This window comes from Vombatus ursinus, unplaced genomic scaffold, assembly GCF_900497805.2.
Source record: "Vombatus ursinus unplaced genomic scaffold, bare-nosed wombat genome assembly UNPS02014818.1, whole genome shotgun sequence".
NCBI lineage: Eukaryota > Metazoa > Chordata > Mammalia > Diprotodontia > Vombatidae > Vombatus > Vombatus ursinus.
This window is the reverse complement of record NW_020954596.1, coordinates 15,167,657-15,193,360: the sequence shown is the minus strand read 5'-3', so window position 1 is coordinate 15,193,360 and position 25,704 is coordinate 15,167,657. Positions and strand designations below refer to the sequence as shown.

General features: G+C 38.8%; 1 protein-coding gene and 1 pseudogene across 3 annotated transcripts in view; both read left to right on the top strand.

Moving 5' to 3' along the window:
- Positions 1 to 25,704, top strand: part of TBC1D14 (TBC1 domain family member 14) — a 108,638-nt gene that overhangs the window by 40,627 nt on the left and 42,307 nt on the right. For 2 of the 3 annotated variants that reach the window (XR_003566808.1, XM_027836171.1), the window contains exon 3: positions 2,201 to 2,321. Coding sequence is in view for 2 of the 3 variants with exons in the window: in XM_027836171.1 (XP_027691972.1) it covers positions 2,201 to 2,321 (121 nt within the window). In the remaining variant the exon portion in view is untranslated. Of the gene's footprint in view, positions 1 to 2,200; positions 2,322 to 18,604; positions 18,676 to 25,704 lie in introns of those variants that run through there. The other variant, XM_027836172.1, reaches the window with a different exon arrangement.
- LOC114023508 lies at positions 11,109 to 11,660 on the top strand (annotated as a pseudogene).

The following is a 25,704-nucleotide window of genomic DNA, read 5'->3' as shown; positions in this document are numbered from 1 at the left end:
TAAAGTCTTGTTTTGATTCTGTCCCCTGACTATTCAGCTTTCCTTAGGGAAGGGAATTAACATTGCCGTCATATGAAGTCCCAAGTAACTTCTTGACCACTCTGTGGAATTGGCTTGTGATATAGAGAATAGAGTGGATGATGAAACTTTCTACCTGATTTTTTTTAATAAAAGTTGGAAGATAATTTAGAGGGCTTCTATGTCAACCTCCTCATGTTATGGGTAAGGATACTGAGACCCAGACTACCACAGATAGTAAGAGACAAAACTGGGATTTGAACCCAACTTTTCTAATTCTAAACACTCTTTGCACTGTGCCACTATGACTTAAAAGGAATAGCTGTGACTAGTTGGGCATGCAAGATTTACATGCTCATAGGCCAACTGAGGTTGGCACATTGATGGCATTTTTTTTGTCAGGTTTGCTATTCTGACCCTTAATTTTTTTATTTTTGGTAATTGAACAATTGTTGCCTTATTCTTGGCTGCTAGGTGGTATAGTGGATAGAGTGCCAGGCCTGGAGTCAGGAAGAGCTGGCCTTGGATACTTACTATCTGTGTGACTAAGTCACTTAGCTCTGCTTCAGTTTCCTCATCTGTAGAGCTGGAGAAGGAAATAGCAAACCACTCTAGTATCTCTGCCAAGAAAATCCCAAATGGGGTCATGGAGAGTTGGACATGAATGAAACAACTGAATAACAACAAGTCTTATTCGTTGGGACCCCTTAACTGATTACTGAGTTGATCTTGTTTTCACTTTTGGACGTTGCCTTCTGGCTCTAATCATTAGCTTCTTCTCTACTTTTGCTTGGTTCTTGATATTACATTATGCTCACTTGATTCTCTTTTTTTTCCTTGATAGTTTTTCTTTGTCATATGGAAGAGTTCAGTCTGGATAGGAAGAGATGGATGGATAGTGGCTGTGATGTAAAAATATATCATCAATAAAATGTATTTAAAGAAATAAAAATAAGTAATAGTATGCTAAAAAATAAGCCTTCAGTTTCAAATATCTTCATGACTATGTGGGAGGGAAGGAATTTAATTATATAGCAAGTTTTTCTGTTATGTTCACAAATAAGTTTTTTCATAGTACCAGATGAACACTTAAAAAACTGTTTACCAGGATGTTTCTCCTGTCGGATTGAAGGGAAAGACTTGAACCAGAGCAAGGAAAAAAGTAGCTGGGCCTTTTATCTTCAGTAATTTTGAAAGTCTTCCCCAAAGTTTTTCTTGTTTTCAACCTAGCCAACCTCAAACTTATTATTCTAAGAATCATCTGAAGTTTTAAACTGAACTCCAGCATCTTTAAACTCTTAAAAGTCAAACCAGTTGGGTTACTGGGAAAAAAAAAATAAAACAAAACCTCAGTTCATTTTTTGTAAATTTAAATAGAAATTGCCTGCAGCAACTATTCCAGCAAATGATTTCTGGAATAGATTCAAGGAGGTTGGGAAGATGAAGTGGAAGCATTTGTTTTCTTTTTCCATAGAAATTGTCAAAATAGGGCAATATGTTATGATAATTTTGTAGTGAGAGTGGAGATAATTTGCTTGTTTACTTAGGTATTCTGGTTATTTATTATTTCCACTGAAAATGATCTCATTTAGAAATTCTCTTAGTAGTTCCTCTCTCTTGTGCTTGAAAAATTGCCAAGAAATATGCATTTATCTTGCTAGAAGTGTTACTTATGATAAATTCAGGAGACAGAATTAACTGTGTCACAGATTTTCTTAGAATAAATGGTAGAGTCGTATAGTTAATGCCCTAGAATTATCATAGTGCTTATTTTTGTTTGAATATTATTTTTCTCTGCATACAGCTACATTTAATTTTATGTGTATTTTGTTATAAACTGAATAACTATCAGGCATAAAGATCAATTTTACAAAATAAGGGTGAAAATCTTATATGATGGAGTATGGTAGAGTCTCACAAATTAACAAAAAAGGGAGAAAAATCCTTTTATCTTTGTCCTCTTCCCAGTGCATTTGCAGTTGTTCTTTTAACTTTGTTTTCTGTTTTTGTTTTTGGGGTTTTTTTTTTGGCATGTAAGTTTAAAAATTGATTCCAATGTATAGTAGTACTTGTATAATTCTACATAGTATACTATATTTATGATGGAGGAAAGAGAGCTGTCACTTCAGCGTTCATAGTTAATGCCTAATAATTTCCTACTGTTTATATTTTCTTTTTGTAGGAATTTGTTTGCTAGAAAGCAAAATGCACGACTTGACCCACATGGTGATTTGGGATGGAAGGTATTTGGGAAAGTACCACTTCGAGAGAATTCTCAGAAGGATTCCAAGAAAACACAAAAGGTATGTCTGCTAGACTGAAACACAAAACTGCCTATGATTTTGTACACAGTACATTTATAAAGCTTGAACAAGTAATACAGCATTGTGTAAAAAATTGCATGCTAAGTTCTTTAAAAAGTTAAATACCTCTTTAGGGTATGGGTGGCCTCATTTTAACTTCTTTTCCATTCCTCATTATGGAGACTTTCCGTCATGAACTCCCTCTAGATACAAGCTCCTCCGTTTGTCATTGAAAGCCGTTTACAATTTAACTATCTTGCTAGACTGATTTCACGCTGCTACCCCCCAGGTCCTCTGTTCAGTCAGACTGGTCTGTTTGCTATACGCAGGCCATGACATTCCATCTTCTGCCTTTATGGCAGGGATGCTCTTCTTTCTTCCCCTGCTTCATGGAGTCTCTGTCTCTATTGAAAGCTCATCTCAGGTGTCTTGATTCCCCCAGTTTATGCTAAATTGCTTTGAAATGCTTTTGACTTACTTGAGGTCATGTTGTGCTCTCCTGCTTCCCACCTTTAATGTAAGCTTTTTGAGGGCAGGGACTTTTTTGTGTTTGTACTTGCAGTGCCTAGCCCAGTGCCTGGCACATAGAAGGTGTTTAACACTTGATGGACCAGAACTTATGAATACCTCAAACAACGTAGCTACATTAATTGACACTACATTTCTTTTATCCATTAAGCCAAGAAAATAGAGTAGGATTAAAATTTTATTTCAGAGTAAAATTGTAATATCTTTGTGTCGATTGACAGACTTGGCCTTTCTGGTGTTAATGAGTGTTTGTTAAATTGTGCTGAATTTCATTACATTGATAAAATATAATTTATTGGCCTTTCATCAGCTGTTGGATGTTTAGGTTATTTCTAGGTCTTTGTATTTGCAAAATATGTAGGCATATCTCCCTCTATATGTTATAAACACATATGTAACATACATATATGTATCAACTGTCTCTCTCAGCCGCATGGCACAGGATTGTATTGGGAGTCAGAGGACCTGGGTCTGAGACCTCACTCCGCTGTTCCCTGTATGAACTTTGAGAAATCACTTTACCGACCTAGGCCTCAGTTTCGTCAGTGGTTAAAAATGAAAGGAAGGGGTCGGACTAGCAACTCCTAAGTTCCAGATCTGTGATCCTGTAATCTTTTGTTCTTTATAACACCCAGGGTTTACTGAAAATAATGAGACTCTTGGGTCAAAAGCGTATTTTTCTTCAAGCTTCTTAATATTGCTTGAATGATTTTGTTCTTCCCATTTATCCTTTCTCTTCAAGACATGAAAATGAATTATGGTCTTAAACTTAAAAGTAACACGTGACTGATGAGGACAGCTAATTACATAGTCATACAGTATTGCAGTGAAAGAAGACCATCTCGTTTGAAATGTTAGTAAGAAAAGAATGTAATTATACCTGCATTAGTCATACGATCCTGTTCATGACCTAGTTTGTCTTGTTTTGTTTCCTCTCCTGTCTTCTGTGTCCTGAGTTAGTAGGGAGGGAGGAGGAGGGTTAAAGTAGTTTGGTGATTTTAAATTTTAAGCAGCAGTACAGATACAATTTTATCTACTATGAAAGCGTAACTTAAAAGCTTAGAAAGGCTCATGTGCTTTTCTTCCTTCCACTGTTCATGTTCCTTATTCACAAAACTTCTGTGAAGCAGTTGGATACCTATAGGAATAACAATCTGAACTAACTTGGTGACATTAGTTGGTGTGAGTGCATCTTGTAGAAAGTGGAGGGAGAGCACGTTTCTGCTTGTTAGCTTGGGACTTTTGAGCCACAGCTCATCCTCTCTTTGGATAATTTCCTACTCTGTAAGACGAGGTGCTTACGTCAGATGGTCACAGAGGTCTTTGCTGTTGCCCCCATTGCACAGTAAGAGGGAAAAGAAGAACGACTTAGTTTGTCTCAAATGGCAGTTGGAGGAACAGGGCCAATGAATATTAAAGCCCCTCGCCTTTCAGCGTGCTCATCTGAGAATGAATGTTGTTAGCAGTTTTGTTGAATAATGTGGTTGGAACCCATTAACAGTGTTATATGAAGTAATCTTTTTGACGTTGTAACTTTAGTTATTATAGAAATTGAAAGGTCACCCAGGACATTGGGATTTCAAGTTGAGGTAGAGTCTGAGGGCCACAGGTCATCCCTGACCCCTCATAGTTGCTCTTGAACCTTGGGAAAGTCTCTTCTAACCTCTTTGGGCCTCAGCTTACTCAGTTGAAAAAAGAGGAGGTTGGACTCCTGGGCCCTGAAGCCCCTTCCAGCTCTCGAGCCAGGATCCTATGGTGGTGGTAGAGATCATAGGTAACATTTAGTGAAGTAGATTTTTATCATCATTGATGCTGCTCACTTTGAATCATGAAAAATTCTCCTTTTTATTAAGTTAGTAGTCAGTTACTCATTTGTAAGACCAAAGTTATAGCTAAAGAACAGGCAAACCTTGTTCTGAGTCATGTTTTGTCTCTAGTTTCATATAACTAATATAGTGGATTCTTTCAGGGTAAATAATTTTTCCGTTTTTTAGAGTAATAGTTTCAAGAATATGAAACCCGCATACTGATTCTGTCATGTTTTTATGCTCTTAGCATGTGTAAACAGAAGGGAACCACATGCTTAATCAGACCTTTATCATGTATATGTCTATGTAGTTTTCTTAGAAATGTGAGATAATTTTTTAAGTACATATTTAACTATTTGGGGAAATATTTAATATATTAACATATAATTATGTAATAAGTAGAATGGATTTTTGTGAGATCTTCTTTGAAGATTCAATTTATCATCCTCATTATTTAATAATGGATCTGTTTAAGGGAATTAAACTATAAATTGGGCAATGTCTTGATGCCTGAAGAATTTTTTTGAGAGGATATATAATGTTTAACTGGCTTAATAACTCTCTTTAAGGTTTGTAAAGTTCTTTCATTCCATCAATACTAAATAGAAATTATGAATACGTTTTATTGACATATCAAAGATCAGTGCCTACCATTTTCCTACATAAAATAAATGCTGAGAAAAGAGAGGTTTTGTTTGGCTTGATAGAGAATAGGGAGTTAACATATGATATAGTGTAAAGAGTACCAGCTTTGGAATTAGAAGCCTTGAGTTCATGTACTGGTTGTGGTGCTTATTAAAAAACAAGCGTGACCTTAAACAAAGTCATTTAACCCCATTTAACAAAGTCTGTTACTTCAACTGTAAAATAAGGGTTTGAATTAGATGATGTCTAAGGTGTGCTCCATCTGTGAATGTGTTATCTGTGGAGGCTTTTCAGCCAGGCAAACATTATGCTTCCCATTTATAGGTGAGACAGAATGGTCTAGGGTCATGTAGCTAGGAAGTGGTGGAGCCTTTCTAACTTGGAGGTCCAGTGTCCTCCCTATTATTCTGCCTTACCTTCCAGCGTTAGAATAGAATGAAAGAGTTTTTGAGCTAGAAGGGACCCTAAAGATCATATAGCCCAGCCCCTTCAGCTCCAGAAGGCTTAAGTAACAATATTCAAGTCATAAAGTTAAGTAAAAGCGGAGCTAGGGCTGAACTTTAGGTCTCCTGACTCCCAATTTGATAGATTTGAGGAGATGGCCTTTTGTGCTGTCCTTAAGGATAGAGTGAATGTACAGGGTCTTTCCTATAAGTCCCTCTAATCTTACCTGAATATGTGCTGTTAATGAAGCATAACTTTTATATACATGCTGGATCTGTGACCCAGAGCTGGGTAGTAGGTGACAAAGCTGCCACTTGGCAGTCATCCTTTATGTGCCCCAGGATGGGTCTAGGTCAGGACCTCCTCCTGTCCTGGTGTCCAGCTTCTCCCTGAAGTGCTTTGCTGGCCAGACCCTGTCATCTCTTGTGTCCACAGACCTGGTCTTTCAGATCCTCCATTGACCTCTTTTTATGTCTTTAAAACCTCTGCTGAGTATCAGATTCTTTTTCAGTATTTCAGAAGGTCTGTGAGAGAGGGATACTAAGTCCATTCCTGTGACTTCATTGGAGTAGGTTCAGCACAGTTCTGACTATCTGTTGGGAGACACTCGTCGCACCTTCTCATACACAGTCCATTGTTGGGCACGGACTCGAAGCTTTTCCAGTTGGCTGTAGGACTTGGGGGAGTTCCCTGCTAACATAACCTTTGAGAGCCCAGAGCTTACCTTTGTGCCGTGATGAAAGAGCAGAGTACCCGCATATGGAATACATATGAAACGATTTCGTATTCAAGAGTTCTGAATTACTGTTCTGCACTTGTGGAAGGGGGCGGGGGTTCTTTTAACTTGCAAGTGTATAGTATAACTTCAGCTAAGGTATAGGTTAAGCTTCTGTGTTCTAGCGTTGGAATATAATTGCCATTTATACTGATGTTTCTATGGGAAAAGGCTTTTCTGAGTTCCAGCCAAAACTTGTAGAATGACTTTTTCTCGGCTTAGGGACTTCTGATATTTTCTGTGTAGCTTCTGACTGATCATGGCATTAGATGGCAGGTCCCATTGTTGAGACTCGAATCGAAATGTGTAGTCTGAAACTGAACGCTGTGGTTTTATAATGGTAACTGTATTAATGCAGATTTCTAAGAAACAAAAAGGAAGTTTTCCTTCTTTTTGTTTCCTTTTGGCAGTTTACTATATTTGTTTAGGAAAAAAAAAACTCAACCCCCCCCCCCAAAAAAAGGCCTTACTCATGGAGCCTTTTAGTATCCGAGTGATCTAATCTAACTCCTAAATCATTCATGACTAATGATGCGTGGACATCCTCTAGAATTTTGTTTTGTACCTCTCTGGTTCATTTTAATGAGTGTCGAGTATTAAATCTGAGGTTTTAAACTCAATGAGAGCTGACAGATTCTTTTATCTAAATTTTGTTTCTCTTTTAGTGACTGAATTGGATAGAGTTTAATTCTTCCCAGGGTCTGTTGTAACATCAGAGCCCCGTTAGCAGCCCACTTTTGGAGGATTAACATAGAACGATAGAATTTCAGAGTAGAAAGGGAACGTTCAAGTCCTCTCCTACAGCCCCTCCCTGAAGCCGGAGCACCCTCCTTCAATGTGTAGTGATCCACATTCCACTTGAAGAACTCCACTCTTTGGAATTCCCTCCTAGATTTGCTCTGATATTTAAAGCTAGGAGGCCACAGGCAAGTCTCTAAACCTTTGAGCCTCAAATTTTTTTTTCCTTTGGTAAAATAGGCAGGGTTGTTATGAATGCAGCAATATGTATTATAAAGCTTAACATATTTAGAGAAGTGAATTGTTCTTGTGGAGCTTGGGTGTAGTGAAAAGAACTCTCTACTTGGAGTTTGGAGCCCTGGGTTCACATCCCAGATCTAGCACTTAAAAGATTTGTGAGCAAATGATTTCACTTCAGAACCCTGGTTTCACTAACTGGGAAATATGAATACACTCATATAATCACCTCATAGAGTTTATGTGAGAATAGTGCCATAAAATACCTTTTGAAGCAACCAGTTCTGCTTTTGGACAGTTCTGTTGGTTAGAAAGTTGTTTTCTTAGTAATTTTAGCGTGTGCATGATGAACACTCCCTGACTAAAAACAAATTTGAGGTTGCAATCTATTTTTCTAATTTCTTGCTTCCTTTTGTGTGTATGTATTATCTAGTATAAAGTCAGACCACTAGTTGGCTATTAGACAATGTTTAGTTTGAGCACATTTTAAAAAGTAGTTCATATTTGTATGTTATTTTACTCTTTACCGAGTTCTCAAAAGCTTTGCATTCAAGATAGCCTGATAGCATACACTATCGTGATCTGTATAGAGGCCAACCTAAAATGAAGTCTCTTTGAAAGGGAAAAAAATAGAAATATGCAGCAAAAATAGTACTGAATACATGCTGTACTCAGGTCCCTGGAACCAGATCTGGGGAAATGGTGTATGTTCATACCAATTTAACAATACCTGTGTTTTACAGATGAGAAAACTGAGGTTCAGAGAGGTTGTATCTCGTCCACAGCTACAATGCTAAGTAAGTGATGAAACTGAGATTTGTAATGAGGTGTTCTGATTGCCAAGTCTAGTGTTCTTTCTGTTATGCCAGACTGCTCAAGTTACTCTCAAGTGTGTTCTTCTCTGATCTTAATACTCCGAGGACTGAGGAAAGACTATTCAATTTAGCACTTAAGCGATCACTGGTAACGTCGGAGCAAACCTTCAGTTTGCTGAATGGCAGGCTGGGAAACCATATGATAAGTGGTTGAGAAGTGAGTAGAAAGTCAGAAAGCTAATTGGCCTTTGGACAATATTACAGTTGAGTGTGTTTTTAAAAATAGGGAGTGGACAGCTTTTTCTAGGAGTTTGATGCTGAAAGAGAAGATACAGAGGATGGTAGCTTGAGGGCCTGATTATGGAAAGATTTTTTTACGAAAAGGGGTTGTAGGTAATAGAGAATAACTAGTGGATAAGGAAGAGTGAAGACTGAAACAGGGGAGGCATGGATGAGATGGAAAGGACGGTATCAAAAGCCCGGGTAGAAGGGTTGGCCTTTGCTAAGGAGAAGAGTCACTTCTTCCGAGTGAGGAGAGAGTGGGGGATGATGTAAGGGAAGGTTTGAGGTGTAGGGTAGGGGAGAAGAGGGAGTTCATGATGGATGACCTCTTACTTTATCAGCAATGAGACGATGTCCTCTGCTCTGAGGGAGGGGGAGTAGCATAGATGGCTTGAGATCGGAAGAGATTTGAAACAGCTGTTGTGAATAGTCCAGTAAAGTGTTGGTCAGGGAAGCATGATGAAAGGATAATGGTACAGCTATGAGGGCTCAGTTGAGATTAGGCAGTGTGAATAGGTAGTGGATCCAATCAATGTGATCTTGTGATTTCTTCCAGGAGTTTTTGGCCACACATTATAGTAGGACGTCAGAAGGTGCAAGATGGAGGTAATCTAGGTTTGTTGTTTGGCAAGGCCTGAGTAGGGATCAGTTACAGTTGAACTGGCTCACTGTAGGGAAGATACTTGGAAGGTAGGACAGTGAGACCTGTCCAGGGGTGATGGACTTGCAGAGCAATAGAGGATTGGAGCAACTGGAGGGCCTTGTGAGGAGGATGAAGAATAGATTTCAGAGGAGTGAGGCAGAGGGAAAGATAGGGGTAGGAATAGGAAGACCAGCAGAGGAACTTTAGTTTTTCATCATGGAGGTCAAACAGCAGAAGGGAAGGGCAGAGTAGATTAGGCACTTGAGAGGTGTGTGGGGAAGGATTAGAGAATAATAGTAGCAAGGACAGTTGGTGCCTACACCCGCTAGCCATTCTGCATCACTAGATAGAGAGATAAACAGAGCAATTGTTAAGCACTTACTATGGCTAGGCCCAAGCGTGAAGAGAAGAGGGGAGTTCACTAGTCATAGATTTTCTTGCCCTTCCCTGTAAGTATGGCACCCTAGTTCAGTGGTAACAGAGGGCTGATTTTCTTACTCTCCCTGGTGGCTCAGGCTCTAAGTAGGTTTTGAATGGTAAAAGGCCCAATATCTGGACCCCTCAATGCAAGAGATTTGAGAAGTAGCCTTGTTCCAATCTCTCATAGATGAGGAATCTAAGGCCAAGAGAGTCTGAGTACGTACTGAACCTGTAGTCAGAAAGACCTGAGATCAGATATGTCCTCAGACATGTACTAATTGTGTGACCTTGGGCAAATCACTTAATCGCTGACTGCCTCAGTTTCCTCACTGGTAAAATGGGGATAATAACAGCACCTACCTCAAAGGTTGTTAAGAGGTTCAAATGACATACTATTTGTAAATGCTTAGCAAGTGCCTGGCGCATAGTAAATGCTATAGAAATGCTTATTCTATTGTTTTGCTTACTCAAGACCACAAGTCATTAGTTCTGGAGTTGGAATTCTAGTGTAGATCTTTTGATTTCAAATTCATTGTTCTTTCCACTAAACTAAACTCAACTGTTCCCATGCTACAGTACTGTTAAAAATGGAAGAATTAGGGGCAGCTTGGTGGTGCAATGGATAGAGCATTGGCCCTGGAGTCAGGAGGACCTGAGTTCAAATCCTACCTCAGACACATAACACTCACTTAGCTGTGTGACTCTGGGCAAGTCACTTAACCCCAATTGCCTCACCAAAAAAAAAAAAAAAAAGGTAGAATTAATGGCTATAGATCTTGCTTTCAACAAACTCTTATTAAGTGCTGACTTTATGCCAGCCCCATGTCTGGCAAAGACTTAGTAACCACGTAGTCGGTGCTTGTTGACTGACTGACTGTGAATCAGAAGTTTTGATTCCCTCTTGAAGAAGGTCTTGATTTCAGTTGGTCTATAAATGATCTGGGGTTCTAGTGGATTCTAAATGCAAAATGAGTCAGTAGTTCAATGCTTGCCAAATTAAAAAAAAAGTTAACGTGATTCTAGGCAATATTAGGAGAAGGAATAGTAGCACTAGAGGTATGGGGAGGTGACATTGTGTGTATATTTGTTTTGTTTTCATATACTTATTTATTATAAGGAAAGGTTTTTTTTGGGGGGGGAGAGTTATGTGGAAGGTTAGGGGGATACCAAAAAAAAAAGAAAAGAAGAAAAGAGTGACAATGAATCATTTTAAAAAATACAGAGGAGAGCAGAAGGAGCTCTGAAGGGGCCACCGACAAGTAAGGCAGTGTTGAGACTACCATGTTAAAATGAATGTACAGACTCAGTACATACTGATGATGTGTGCAAAGTATCCCTAGGGGTTGTGGGGAGAGATGGTGTTGTGGCAGCGTCTCCAGGACTTTTACTAGGTGGGGGACTGAGTCCAGCTGAACTTGGCATGGCAGAGCTGGAGGTTTTCAGTGGTATGAAATGACTGAAAACAGACTGATGGTGATTGGAGCTGGTGGTGTTGGGAAGAATACCTCGATAATTCAGCTCATCTAGAATCACTCTGTAGATGAGCATGATCCCACAATAGAGGACTCTTAGAGAAAACACATAGTTATTAATAGTGAAGCCTGTTTCTAGGGCATACTTGACACAGCTGAAATGGAGTAGCATAGTGCCATGACAGACCAGTAGATGAAGACAGGTGAAGGTTTTCTCTGCAAGTTCTGCAAATCATTTGCAGATTTCAAATGCAAATCATAACCTCTTCAGGGAGCAAATTAAATGAATGAAAGACCCCCAGATGCTAGTCTGTGGTGCTAGTTAGAAATAGGTATGATTTACCAACAAGGACAAGTTGACACAAAACAGCTCATGAACTAGCCAAGAGCTATGAGATTGCCTTCATTGAAACCTTAGCCATGACTGTACAGGTTTTTGAAGATACTTTTTACATACTGACAAGAAAAATACTGAATGAAAAAACTCGATGGTGATGCTTATGGGATTCAAGGTTGTGTTGGTCTTTCATAAGCATTAATGTAACAAGATAAGAGTTTGAAATTTCATTGTTAGAAAAGAGCCACTTTTTGAGCTCCACTGGAGCTCAACTGACTTATCCAAGAGAAGAAATATTAATACTACCTTCTTGAGTCTCACCATGAAGCTCCTGTCACCTTTTCAACTCTCAATAGTTGGTTTGTATAATGTTCTTTTGTCTTTGCTCAGAATAACTACCTTCTTACTTTGTTCTTTGACCAGAGAAATGCTCCTCTCTTTGCCAGTATTTCTCCTCCTAGGTTTTTTCTCTCAGAATTTTTTAATTTGGAAAGAAATTTATGCACTGAAACAGAGAACAAAACTTTTGAAATAGTGTTGAAAACATACTGAGCTCCAAAGTAGCAGCCATTGGCAAGTTTTCTTTTTCAGTGTTTGACTTGGGCCTATATTGATATTTGGAGCAATCTTATGCATTTCTTTGTTGAAGTCACTTTTGTTTTAGGCAGTTGGGGTTAAGTGAGGTCCCCAGGGTCACACAGCTAGTAAGTGTCAAGTGTTTGGTCTGAGGCTGGATTCAAACTCAGGTACTCCTGACTTCAGGGCCGGTGCTCTATCCACTGCACCACCTAGCTGCCCCTTGAAGTCACTTTCTGGTTTTGTTTGTGACATTATTTGCTTTGTATTCAAAACTGATAACTACTTTTATATTCACAAATATGAAGTACACTGAAAAAATAGATACTTTAAAAAGCCAATCTGTACGTAATAGATATATGGTTTCATATAGTCTTTCTTTGTTGTTGTTTGTGGAAGTGTTCATGGGTTGATGTTTAAGTTGATCATTTTTTAAAAATAAAAAAAATTTAAAAAGTTTTTTCTTGAAGGGAAAAATAGTATCGAGAGTAAAAGAAATTATAGCCCTGTTTATTTCTTGGTCATACTACATCTGGAGTATGGTGTTCAATTTTAGGTTCCATACTTTTGGAAGAACATTGGTAAGCTGAAGAATGTCTGAAAAGACAGCTAGGGTGGTGATTGGGTTTGTGATCATGCTACGGGAAAGTCAGTTGAAGGCTGTGGGAATGTTTAACCTGGATCAGAAGGAATCTAGGTGGGAGTTCAGACTTGACTATCTTGAATTATTTAAAGGGCTGTCAATGGAGGAGAGATTAGATTTGTTTTCACCCAGAGGGCAGAAATATGAGAAATGTGTAGAAGTTGTAGACACATAAATTCTGGGTTGGTATAAGAAAAAACATATCTGTTTGTCTCTCTTTCCCTGTGTCTGTCAGTTTCTGTCTTTGTGTCTCTGTTTCTCCTTATTTCTCTGTATATCTCTATGATTCTCTCTGTCTGTCTGTCTCTCTCTCTACCTGTAAATATGTTTGTCTGTACATTTCTCTTTCTGACTCTCTGTTTCTTGATGTGTCTCTGTTCATCTCATTCTTAGCTAACTGTAGTTTCCTTCACCTGTAAATTTTCTTTCCTCCCAGAGTTCTGTGGCTAAGCCTTAATCTTAAGCATTGAAAGTCAAGAGGCTCACAAAATTGACCTCCCTCTCTTCTTTGCAAAGTTAGAGGACTATGGGTGTGGAGCATTGCATATGACATAGGACTTGAATGTTGTATTGGTTACTTTTGTTGAATTGTTTCCCCCTCTTTATTATTGAGTGTAAGAGAGGAATAGGAAGAAGAGGAAAGGTCTATTTTTGAAGATGTATGTGATGTAAAAATAAAATACAAATTTTTGAAATAATACAGCTCCTGAAAAGTGTTGTGGATTGCCTTGAACAGTAAGTAGGGTTTGTTCTCTCATTAGAAGTCTTCAGGTGAAGTCTAGATAATCTAATTTTGAAGATGTGCGGTAGATTCTTTTTCAGGTGTAGGTTAGACTAGATGATTTCAGGGTTCTCTTCCATCTTGTTAGAGTCTGTAAACCTTAGAAATCAATTCAACAACCATTTATAAAACACTTTCTCTGTGCAGAGAACATTTTGTTAGGTACTAGGGAATAAACTCTAGCTCCAGCCAGATCCTTTAGGATTGGGAATATTCACCAATTTTTGGAGTTACCTTGCTGTATATTAATAAGAATTATTGATAGGAAGTGGCTCCTCTTAAGCTTCTTCAAGGATATTAGTCATATTATAAATTAGAACCTAATAAATGAGGTTTCACTCAAAATCTTCATCTTTATTAGTCCTATTAGCTTGAGACTTAATTCTCTGTGTCAGACTAAAGAATCCCGAACTATAAGATGGCATCCCATTGTCTATTATTCAAAGTAGTTACCTCCTAAGGCTCCAGAGCTGTAAATAACACTTCTTAAGATTAACAGAAAATTGACTTGCCCATTCTACTATATGGGAGTAGTGACTACAGTTTTTAACCAAAAATTGGCATATATTTCATATGCTAACATATTGGCATGTGTTTTATTTGCCAAACAAAGCGTTGCTTAGAAGTCCAATAACTTTTATTGAAATTGTGACTGTTCTGAATTCTCAGTTGCATGGTAGTATGGGGCACAGGATAAAGCAAACTAAATCAGACCTTGGCCTCTGACCTCCAGGACCAAAAACAACATTCTTGTGGATAAGTAGGATATGCAAACAAAACTTTTAGGTAAGAGAACTCTAGAGAGCCTTTTACAATGCTTGCTGAAATTTCCTGAAGATGATTTATTAGTAAAATAACTTGTTTCACCACATTCTTGAAAAGGATACAATACATTTTTGGATAAATTATCTTTTATGTTGTATATTCTTTTCCTGCTACCCATTCCAGCTTAGCTAATTTGAATGGTGTCTTAGACATTAATATAAATTGTTTCCGTTCTATTCGGTGTTCAGTTTTGGAATGAAACTTTTTTAAGAAAAAATTTTTTGTCCTTAAGAACTATCTTTGGCATGGGATAAACCCTATACTTGTAACTTGGATCTTTAAGGGTTTAAACTACATCCTCAAATGTTCTCTCTTCCTGCTTAAAGATAGAGCTAAAGCAAATATTCCAGTTTCTAAGGTTCTGTCTTTTAGTTAAAGCCCTAGTACATCTGGTAGGAGCCTCTTGCCAAGATTTTTAAAAACTTCCTTGTTGCCTTAACTAGCAGAGGTGAGGGCATTTAGAGGCTTTGGCTCTTTGAGGATAAGACTATATTGGCTGTGACAGTGATTTAATAAACTGACCTGTATGTAAATTCTGGAAGTTTGAAAATTCATTGGGCTGCTTGCCTAGTCAGGGCTGTAATAGGAGGCAATGCCTTACCTTAAGTACCCCAATTAAGGTAGTTGAATTGTGAGTAACCCTTTGTTTATTATTACACCCTTGCTGTTTTCAAACCTACTCTTTTTTAGGACCTTGGAGATTGATTGGATCAGCCCTAGGGGCCTCTAAAACCTAGAGTTATTGCTTGAAGTTGGGTGACTCGGGGTAACTAGAAACCCAATTCAGTCCAACAGATGCTTAGTAAGCCCCCTATTTGTGTCAGACATAGGGCCTACAAAGACAGAAATGGAACTAGCCCTAAAAGTGCTTGCCAGGATCAGTGGGTCACAGAAGGCTGATCATGGAAGAGATGTGTTTCTATTAGGATGTAGGGTAGGATTTGGTAGATGGAGAGGTAATGGAGACAGCTTTCCAGGTAGAGGCAATAGCATGGTATGTAAGTCAATGATAATAAAAATGGAAAGAACAACCACCACAAAATAGTCGAAAAAGAATATTGAAAAATTATGAAGAACAAGCATAATGACCCCAAAGCAGAGCTATGAGGAGACATCTTCCCTCACCCTTGCAGAGGTGGGAGGTCCTTAGGTGTGGAGTATTTTATATATTGTCAGTTTTTTTTTTTAAATGTATTGATTGGTTTTCCTAATTTATTTCTTTTTTCCTTTTAAAAATTCTGTTATATGGAATTGTTCTCTGGGAGGGTTGCAGGGGGAGATGTGAGTGATATAAAAACAAAAGATACCCATAAACATCTATTTTTTTTAAAAAAGAATAAGTATATAGATGAGAAAGCATAGGGTGTATTTGTGAAACATTAAGTAGTCCATTTTGGCAGAACTATAGGAAAGTGAGAGAAAAGTGGTAATCAAGAACAGAGTACAAAAGGCCTTGAATATCAGTCTAAGGAGTTCTGATGACTTAAATTTGTTGGGGATCTCTTTACCCATTTGAGGTTTTAGGGTTTCTTGCCTAGTTGCCTCTTGTTGCTGTCTTACTGCTGAGACTTCTGATTTGTGCTATTTATATATATTTTTGACTCATTAACTGATATATCTTCCTCATTCTTTAAAATGTCTGCCTTTTCGGGGCTCCACTTATACCTGACCATGACCTCAGATCTGGACATCAGATAAATCTTAGCTCCTAGGTCACTAGCAGTTTATGAGCCTATCCCTACCCTTCACTGCTCTCATACCTACCCCTTCTTTTGCTCTCCTTCACTCTGTGTTCCTTGCCACTTGGCACCCGTGGCCCAATCCTGGCATCTGTTGTTATTTGTCAGTACCGCATTTGTGTGTTGTAATCTAGATGTTAGAAAATCTTTCTTCCTAGTCCCTTGTACAGAAGTTGTTTTCTCTCTCTGGGTCTCAGTTTCCTTATTTATAGAGGAATTTGGATTAGATCACTTAGGACCAGCTCTGAAATTCCAAGTCTGTAATTTTTATTATCTTCATTTGTCCCTTTCCAAGGTGTATTATCTGTTAAAGGTTCACTTCCTAGTCCTATATACAGGATTTCATAGGCAGGCCCACCTTAATTTTGTCCCTAGAGAGAACAATTTCTGTTGTTTTTTCAGTGCTCTTCCTAATAATGGCCAATGTTTTGTTGACCCTTTTGGCCATATTAGCAGTTGGGCCAGTGTCTTTAGAGAATAATCTGCAGTGATTTCTAATCCCTTCTCCTGGGTCATAATTGATAGTTCAGACATCAGGTACACATACTTGGGTTCATTTTCATTTGAAGGCATCTCTTTGCACTTAAACACAATGAGACTTACCTACAGTTTTTCTGCCTCTTTCAATTGACACAACATTTTAGTTGGTTTCCATTTGGGCATTTGTCTATGTGGAAGAGTTGACTCTTGTGTGCTGTAATCGGGAGCCACAGTTATTGCCTCTATTCCCTTTTTAATTGCTGGCTCTGGATTTTAAAAAATAGATTGTTAGTGACTTGTTTTTACATTGCTTTAGGTTTCCTCCATGACCCTTGTTCTCCTCCCTTCCAGAGAGCCATTACTTAAAGACTTTTAAAAAAAAAAGAGAACAAATCAACAAAATTGATCAATACATTGAAAATAATCTGAGGTTATATGCAGTGATTCCAAATCATGAGACACCTCCCCCCACCCCGCAATCTCTGCAAAAGAGTGGAGGGAATTATCTTCTCATATCTCTTCTTTAGGACCAGCTTTATTCTTTATAATTTCATAGCATTCATCTTTGATTTTTTGGTGATTGTTCTTTACATTTACAACGATGTCATGTGTATCGTTCTGCTGCCTCTAACTTGTGTCGGTTCCTGTAAGTCAATGCTTCTCTGTATTTGTCATGTTCATTAGCAATTCATTTCAGTAATATTCCATTAAATTCATATACCACAATTTAGTTGTTTCCCAACTGATGGACGTTTGCTTTGTGTCCAGTTCTTTACTGCCACTAAAAGTGCTACTGTAAATATTTTCATGTATATGGAGCCTTTCCTTTTGTCAGTGATGTCCTTAATGTTGGCCACTTTATTTGCATAATTCCAAATTACTTTCTACAATGGTTATACAAATTCATAAATCCACCAGTAATACACTGGTGTGCTAGCTCTGTATTTTAACCTAAACTACCTGGAGTAATTAAATGCAGAAAGGCAGTGTATATTTGTGGACAAAATCACTGGAATCTCTTTGTCACTAGTTGTATGACTTGGGTTAGGTTGTAGAATGTTAGCTGAAATGGGCTTTGAATATCAATCATGTTTTAGGATACTGGACCTGAAAGGGACCTCAGAGGTCTTCTAGTTCACTTGCATCTTGAATAGTATATCCCCAACAAATGATCATTCTTTGCTTAAAAAGAGATGGTACCTCCTCTGTCTAAATCCCTTATTTATAGATGAGAAAATCTAGGCCTGGAGAGATTAGACTTTCAATCCAAGAGGGTTAATAAAGCTATTAATCTGATGACGACAGTAAGTAAACGAACAGTCACTGTGAATGAATGTACCACAGGGCTGGATAGTATTTTTGCTGTGAAAAAACTAAAGATCTCTCTGTTGTCATTTTTCTGTTAGTGCATGAGCATTCTTGATATCTACTCCCAGGGTGAGACAAATTTTCCTAGATAGCTACATCTGCTTTCCAGAAAATTGTCAGAGGCGAAAGCCTTAAGTTTCTGGGAGCCACATACAGTGTTTTAACACAAAATGGAAGCCATTCTAAGATGTGGTTCGATTTCAGTAATTGTACCTTGCCTCAGTGTAGTGACAGTGAAGCTATATGAACAGCAGTGTTTGAAAACAAACTCCAGAGTGTGTTACTTTGTCTTAAAGCAGGGCACAGAATTACTGTGTTTTCAAGCATCATTCTTCTGATTTATTCCTGAGACTCAGCTCTGAAATTTCTAATCATTAAGGAAAATTCCACTAATCACGTGGACCTTTGTGTAATGACATTCTAAAGGTGACAACTCCTTCTCAGGCTGTGTCCTCCTCCTTTGTTCCCGGCTTGTCATGTTAAGGCATAACAGAAGAAAATAGAGAGAACTGATTGGATGTGTTGCCTCTGCAGATGATTAATGTGACTGCTCCAGCTCGCCGGCCTTCTCCAGGCTGGAGAGCACATTCAGTTGCATGCAGACCGCTCTGATTCTGGGAGGAGAGCAGAGATCAGGGGCCAGAGGCCCGGCAGCCCAAAGCTGGAGGGCCTGGGCTCACCACTGCGTGAGTGAGTGCGGCTGGCCTGGCGAGGATGGTGTCCGGGTGAGCGCCTGACGTGATGTGGGGGGCCATGGAGGTGCAGCCCGAGGGGCGCTGAGGCCCCGCAGCTTTCATGGTGAGCAGAGCCAGCCAGCATGATGCCGATGCCTCCAGCGTGGGTGTGCGGCAGGCTCCTGCCCAGGGCCACCTGTGTGGGGCATCGTCATCCATGCCCATTTGCTTACCTGGGAGGCGGCTGCAGAGTCCTTTGTGCAGAGCCAGAGGACATTTTCTCTTTGTACCCAGCTGAGCTCTTCACTGATCTGTCTGCTACAGTGTGGAAGCATTCTGTCTGAGCAGAAAGTGGAGGCTGTTTGACCAGAACTTTCTTGTTTTATACATCCTAAATAACGTCTGGTTTCTGTTGACCCAGACTTACATTTTCCATCTCTACCATAAAATATAAATGTTTTCAGAGACTTGGTACATTTTGCCATGGGCCTCCCCCTATCTCGGGTGACATTATTTAAAACCTGAGTTAAAGCTGGCAAGTATAGAGAATTGACAAAATGTGTTTTTTTCCCTGTGAATTATTTCACTTTAAAAAATAAGGGGCAGAAACCATTTAATTGGTACAGTGAGTTTCATCTATAGAAATATTTTCATGTTACTTTAAAATTTAAAGTATTTCCATTCATAATTGGGTCATCCATGTAATTAGGAGTGTCATAAGGCTCCGATCTCATTTTCATCGTACAGACAGAGCTGGCTTTATTAGTTGTGTGTTGAATGGTTGAAGCCTTTGTGCTATTCTTGTATTTTTCCTTTTGGCTTTAGGCAAGATAAAGTAGCTGGCTGACTTGTCATGGAAACCCAGGATTCATTTAAAAAATTAGAACGGAGTAAAAATATTTGATGCAATGAGTGACCTGCAGCATCCAAAGTTTAGTATATGCCTGTATTCTTAAATAGTGTACTCTGTTTTGCCGAAGGTTGCTCCTTAAGAGTAGGGATTGTTTCATTCTTTATATTTGGATCCTCAGTGCCTAGCACAATGCCTGACACATAGTAGGCATTTTTAATGAATGCTTTGTTGGTTTGATTGTACCTTGGATTGAAAAAGGATTTCATGAAAATTACTCCAAAACTCTCTTCTTCTCTGCTCCTCTGATTTTTTCCGGCCGAGTGAATGCCCTTTTGGAAATATTCATTGGTATATAAACACTGGTTGTCCATAGTCATATGAACATGCTAAAAAAATTCTTGCAGCTTGAGCTGCTTAACATGGAGCCACTCCCATGTTCTGGTGCTTGCTGCTTATTGTAAAATGAAGCCTCCGTAGTAATTCCAGTTGGCTTTTGAAGTGAAGTCATTCATTAGGGTTCTGTGGGCTTTTCTGGCCAATAAAATGGAGAGAAAAAAGACTGTGGATTCTAAAACCACTTTTGCCAGATAAGTATGATTTTTAAAAAAAAATAAATGACAGCATGTTGAACTAAAAAGTAGGTTCTATTGAAGTAAAACATTTTGAAAAAATCCTTAATATCAGATGACAAAAAGCTTCCCTCCTTCAGCAGTGTAGCTCCAGGGTCAGTGACTTTTTTTCCAACTAAATCTTTTAATAGGTACTATGTGTACTTCCCCCATATTATAGTACATTTTATTCCAAAGATATTTTTATACCTCATTAAGGTGTTTTAATATTCCAGCTTTTATATTATAGATGATTTAGCCAAAAATAAGCATTAATATAACTTTAGTCTAGTTGCCATAGGTATTAATGTTTCCTTTCTCTTTCCCTAAAATAGATTCTTGGAAAAACCAGTGATTTAAAAAGGAAACCAAAATTAATGTAATTAAAGTAATCAGATTTTTAGTGCTCTTTTCATGTGTCACAGTTGCAACTCTTATTGTCAGCATAATTTTCTTTTATATCATATTCTTCCTTCCCTTTTTCCTGTTTACCTCTGTCTTTTAGACAACATACTTTTTATCTTCTAGTTTCAAATTTAGGAGGTAATTTAGGAGCATAAGATACTTTTATCTTTATTCTTAACACTGTACAGTTAAAGCATAATATCCTTGCTCTTAAATGCTTACATTCTGCAATGGCATGACACACCCCAAGTAGTGTTGGTATCTTGGCCCTATAACATGGGATCACAGGTTTCAGAGATGGAAAGTACCCCAGAAATAATCAAGTCTGACCACTTTTACAGCACAGAAATGGAGGTAGAGGCCCAGAGTTTTCATGTAGGTGGTAAGTAACACATCCTGTCCTGGGAACCCCAGATCCAGTCAGTATTCCTTCTGCCCCTGTTCTGCCTCCCAGATCTGAGAAGGTTCTTCTCTAGGGAACAAAGTGGCCTTAGGAAGCTGGATAAAAATACTTTCTATTACTATTATTTTTACTTTTAAATTTTGTTAAGTATTACAGGTTTGTTTTTTTTTTCAGATGATTTGTATTTACCGTGAATACTTCCACACATGCACTCTCCGTGTTCTTCTTATCTGGAGTATCCTTCTTTCCATTGTCTCTGTCCAAATCCTTTTCATCCTTCTAGTTCTAGCACTAGTTACAGCAACTTCATCTTTTTCTGAACTCTTACAGCACTTAGAGAATGGACCGTTTTATTTAACACAGTTTTTATTGTTGTCTTCCTTTTCATGTATTAGCTTTGTTTTTTCAAATATGCCATAAACTCCTCAAGGACAGAAACTTTTTTCATTTTTTATTTTTATTGTTATTCTTTATCTGCCATAACACCTAGTGTAGTGGTGAACACATAATAAACATTTAATTTCTTGTTTGTTGGCTTAATACACAAGCTATAGGATATCTTTTGTTAGCACAGAGGCAGATAGTCATATTTGTTGTTTTTAATAAAAATCATTTACAACTGGAAGTCAATTGCTAATGCTTAATCAGTGACTGATTGTTCATATAGAAAGTTGGTAATTAGCAGCAACAGTTCCATTTAAGAAGTTAGTTTGAGGTTTATCAAATTGACTTGGTGATATCCTTATTTATTTATGAGAAGCAAATTTTGAGCAAGGTCAATAATATCAGCATAAAATAACATATACACAGCAGTAGGAATTAGCCTTTGATTTAATTAAAGTGTATTCTAATCTCAGGTACACATTAAGGGTCTCTGATTTTTGTTTAAAAAATTATTTTGTGTGGGGGCAGCTAGGTGGCGCAGTGGATAGAGTACTGGCGCATGATTGAGGAGGACCTGAGTTCAAATATGGCCTCAGACATATAACACTTACTAGCTGTGTGACCCTGGGAAAGTCACTTTAACCCCATTGCCTAGCCAAACAAAAAAAAATTCTTTTGTGATAACTCTGATACTGTATAATATAAACATTTGATCTTGTAACTTTAAGAACCTTTCTATGTAAAGGTTTGCCATGTGTGTTGCTAAATTACTAATAATTCTATATAGATTGTATCACTGAGTTTGAGAAATGAATTGTGAAGAATTGTTTATAAAAAAACCAAACAACCTTCACTTGACCCTTCTTATACTAGTCCAGCTACTGTCTCATTTCTTTTTCCTTTTACTACCGTACTTAGAAAAAGTAGCTTTTACCCGTTGTTTCCACTTTCTAATTGTCCATTCAGCCCTTAACCACTTGTAATGTGGCTTCTTCCTTGCCTCAACCAATCTTGATTTTTTTCCTGTAGCTTGAGGAAATTGTAGTTGAGATGGGCTCTGGAAAATTAATAGGAATTCAGAAAGTGAGGAGGAGAAGGTAGGTACTCTGGAGTTGTGGAACAGTATGAGTGAAAGTACCCAGGCAAGAGAGCCTGCCTAACCTCAGGCCTTACTATTCTTAAACAAAACAACGACAAACCTTCTTTTGACCATGCTCCCCCCTGAAATTATTGTTTTATTCCTTTTTTTTTTAACTTCACTGCTAAATTTCCAGAAAGGGCATTGTCTACTTGCTACATCCACTTGCAGTTTGGCTTCCATCTTGACCAGTGTACTGAAACTGTTCTCTTTGAGGTCATGAATGATTTCTGAGCTGTCAGACCCAAGGTCCTCCTCTTGGGAGCTCTGACAACATCTGACACAGCTGACTGCCCCCTCTTCCTTCACACTGCATCTTCCCCTTGCTTCAGTGACGCTGCTCCTTCCTGGTTGTCTGGAAGGGAGCTCAGAGATCTTTGGGTCTAGCTGTCCCTAATCAGTCCTGACTAATCTCTTGCCTCAATTCCTTTTCCCTTTCCTATCCCCTAAATGTGGATGATCCCCCAGAGTGTTGTTGTCAATCTTCTCTTCCCACTGTACTGTTGGCAGCCTTATCTATTGCTGAAGCTTTAACTGTCATCTTTTTGTAGAGGCTACCACTCTTCTGGGGCAGCTAGGTGACACAGTGAATAGAGCGCTGGGCTGGAGTCAGGAAGCTTTCTCTTCCTGAGTTCAAATCTGGCCTCAGATACTTACTAGCTGTATGACCCTGGGCAAGTCACTTAATCCTATTGGCCTCGGTTCCTCATCTGTAAAATGAGCTGGAGAAGGAAATGGCAAACTACTCCAGTGTCTTTGCCAAGAAAACCCCAAATGGGTCATGGAGAGTCGAACGTGACTGAAAAACAACTGAGCAACAAACAGTCATCCCTGAGCTCTAGAGCTATGTCTTTACTTGATAAAGTCATTTTCACTTGGATTTTACCAGTACCTTAAATATCCCTAAACCCAGCTTACTGTCTTTTTTGTCATTTTTTAATTACCAGAACTTAAATACACAATAAGAAAAGAAAAAGAAACATATTATAAACTTTTAAAGCTTGAATACAAAATAAGAAAAGAAAAAAAAGCACATCCTGTGCACAACAGAATGTAAGAGAGGATTCAAACTATGTAGCAATAAACTTTTGTTTCAAGAAAGCCTGTATAGTAAACACTATGTATTGTGTTGAGAGCTCTGCTCCTCGTTGTCTTTAGTTCCTTTAACTTTTCCTTCTTCTAACTTATTTATGTAAGTGATGCCACCCAGTCTTCAGGTGTTATCTTTGACTTTTCTCACCTTTATTTCCCTTATTCAGGCAGTTTTTTCCTTTTGTAGATCTTGCTCATCTGTCCTTAAGTAACCTGTCCCACTACCTCCTCATTACCCTCTGCAAAGATGAGTGCAATAGGCAAGCTCAAGACAGGTCTTCAGGTTCTATTCTACCTCCGGTCCATCATTAACAGTGCTGCTGCCACCTTATTCAGAGATTGGGCCGTGTCACTCTTCTGCTCAGAATCCTTCACTTGCTTCCTGTTACATATTTAATAAATTTGAATTTTTTAGTCTGATATTCAAGCTCCTCTACAGGCTTAGATATCTTACAGCCCTGTGTTTTTAGTTTTATTTTATGTTACTTCTATCTATTTATTTTATGCTATAGTCAAACTAGAGTGTTTGTGGTCCCTTATATAGGTTCTGTGCTTTCCCACCTCCCTGCTAGTGTTCTTATGCTTAGAATCTCCTTCATCCTCCTTCCTCTTTTTTTTTTTAGAGAGGGGTTTCAAGGCAACATTGCACTGCAAGGATTTCTTTCATTCATTAATTTGTTCAGAAATCAATCAGCAGGCATCTCTCATGTACCTGCTGTGGTTCAGGCACTGTGCTAGACATTGGAGATGAAAGGACAAATGAAATTTGAAATAGTGAATGAAAGAAATAGTCTGTTTTAAAGGAGCTTCTGTGCTAGAATGGGTGACAGCCCGTGCATGTTTAAGTACATATAAAATAAGTACAATCTTATGGGGCAGGGGAGGTGCTCGCAGATGAGGGCCCAGGAGAGGCCTCATGGAGGAGGTGGAGAGATAAAGCCCAAGTTCCAGACTCTATGTACTCCACAGAGAAATATGTCCATTTTGACACATCTGAACATTTGAAAACTCTGCCATTCTCCTTGCTAGAGGCAGAATGGATTTCTTTCAGAGAAATTTAATCGAGCCCCAAACTACATTACAGAACCAGAATACAAATTTGGGCAGAGAGAGGAAAGAAGTCGATTTGGTCATTTTCTCTTAAAAGGAATCACGTTGATGAAGAGGTTAAAGCAGAGCTTCATACTGGGTCAATGTCCCAGTGGGTGAAGGGAATCTTGGGGATTATTCTCTGTAATTAGGATCTCCCCTTACCTCCCAATCAAGCAATCAGATCTGACAGAATTGAGGGTTGTCTCCCTAATCTCCATGGGGAGTAGAAAAAAAACATAACAGATGGCTTAAAAGATTGCACAGACTGACACTATTGGTTGAGTGGGAAAAGAGCTATAATGAGCTGAACTGGAAATATAAAAGGCTTCTACGAGATGGGGCTAGCCTCAAGGCAGGTTTATATCAGGTACCTCAGGGCCAGAGTGAGTCAATAAATCTCATTCTCCGAGGGCAAAGGTGGGTACCACAAAGCCCTGGAACTGTCCATCATCTGTGCATGACAGCAGTCAAGCTCATCTGCAACTGGCAGAGGCTTCAGGCCTTGACACAAGGTGGTTTGGCTGTGCAATGCCCATGATGGAGATCCTTACTGGCCAACATGGCCCACCACTTTGGGTAGGTATAGGAATAATTATATATGTGATGTGACCATCCTGAGATTTGCTTACAATACTACACTTATACAGAATTTTAGGGATCACTTGACTGGCATCTCCCCCTACTGTCTACCACTGATAACGGTGGGGTCCCAGTGCTACAGACCACTCTTGGGAGTGTTCCACATGGTGGACTGTGTTCGATGGGCTTATCCCCTTCATATCATACTTAATATCAGATTTCCCTTTGAAGAGCTAGCTCCAGCCCGCTATGAACTGTCTTCTTTACTTTAAAGCTGCATTCTCTCAGGGTTGTAGTTGTGGTAGCCCAAATTGCTTGACCCCCTCCCCCCCCACATAGTGACCTACTTATTAAATGTGTACTAGACACTGTGAGGTTTTATTTTATGGGATCTGTGCTTCCATCAGTGTGGGGAGTTCCTGCTGAGGAGCTTCTTGGATCAGTGCAAAGACAGAAGGGTGTGTGTGTGTGTGTGTGTGTGTGTAGCTGGGAGCTATATGAACTAGCTCAGGGTCACCCAGCTGTATTTGACAGGACTTGAACCAAGTCTTTATAACTCTGAGGCTAGCTCTCTATCCATTATACCACACTGCCTCTCA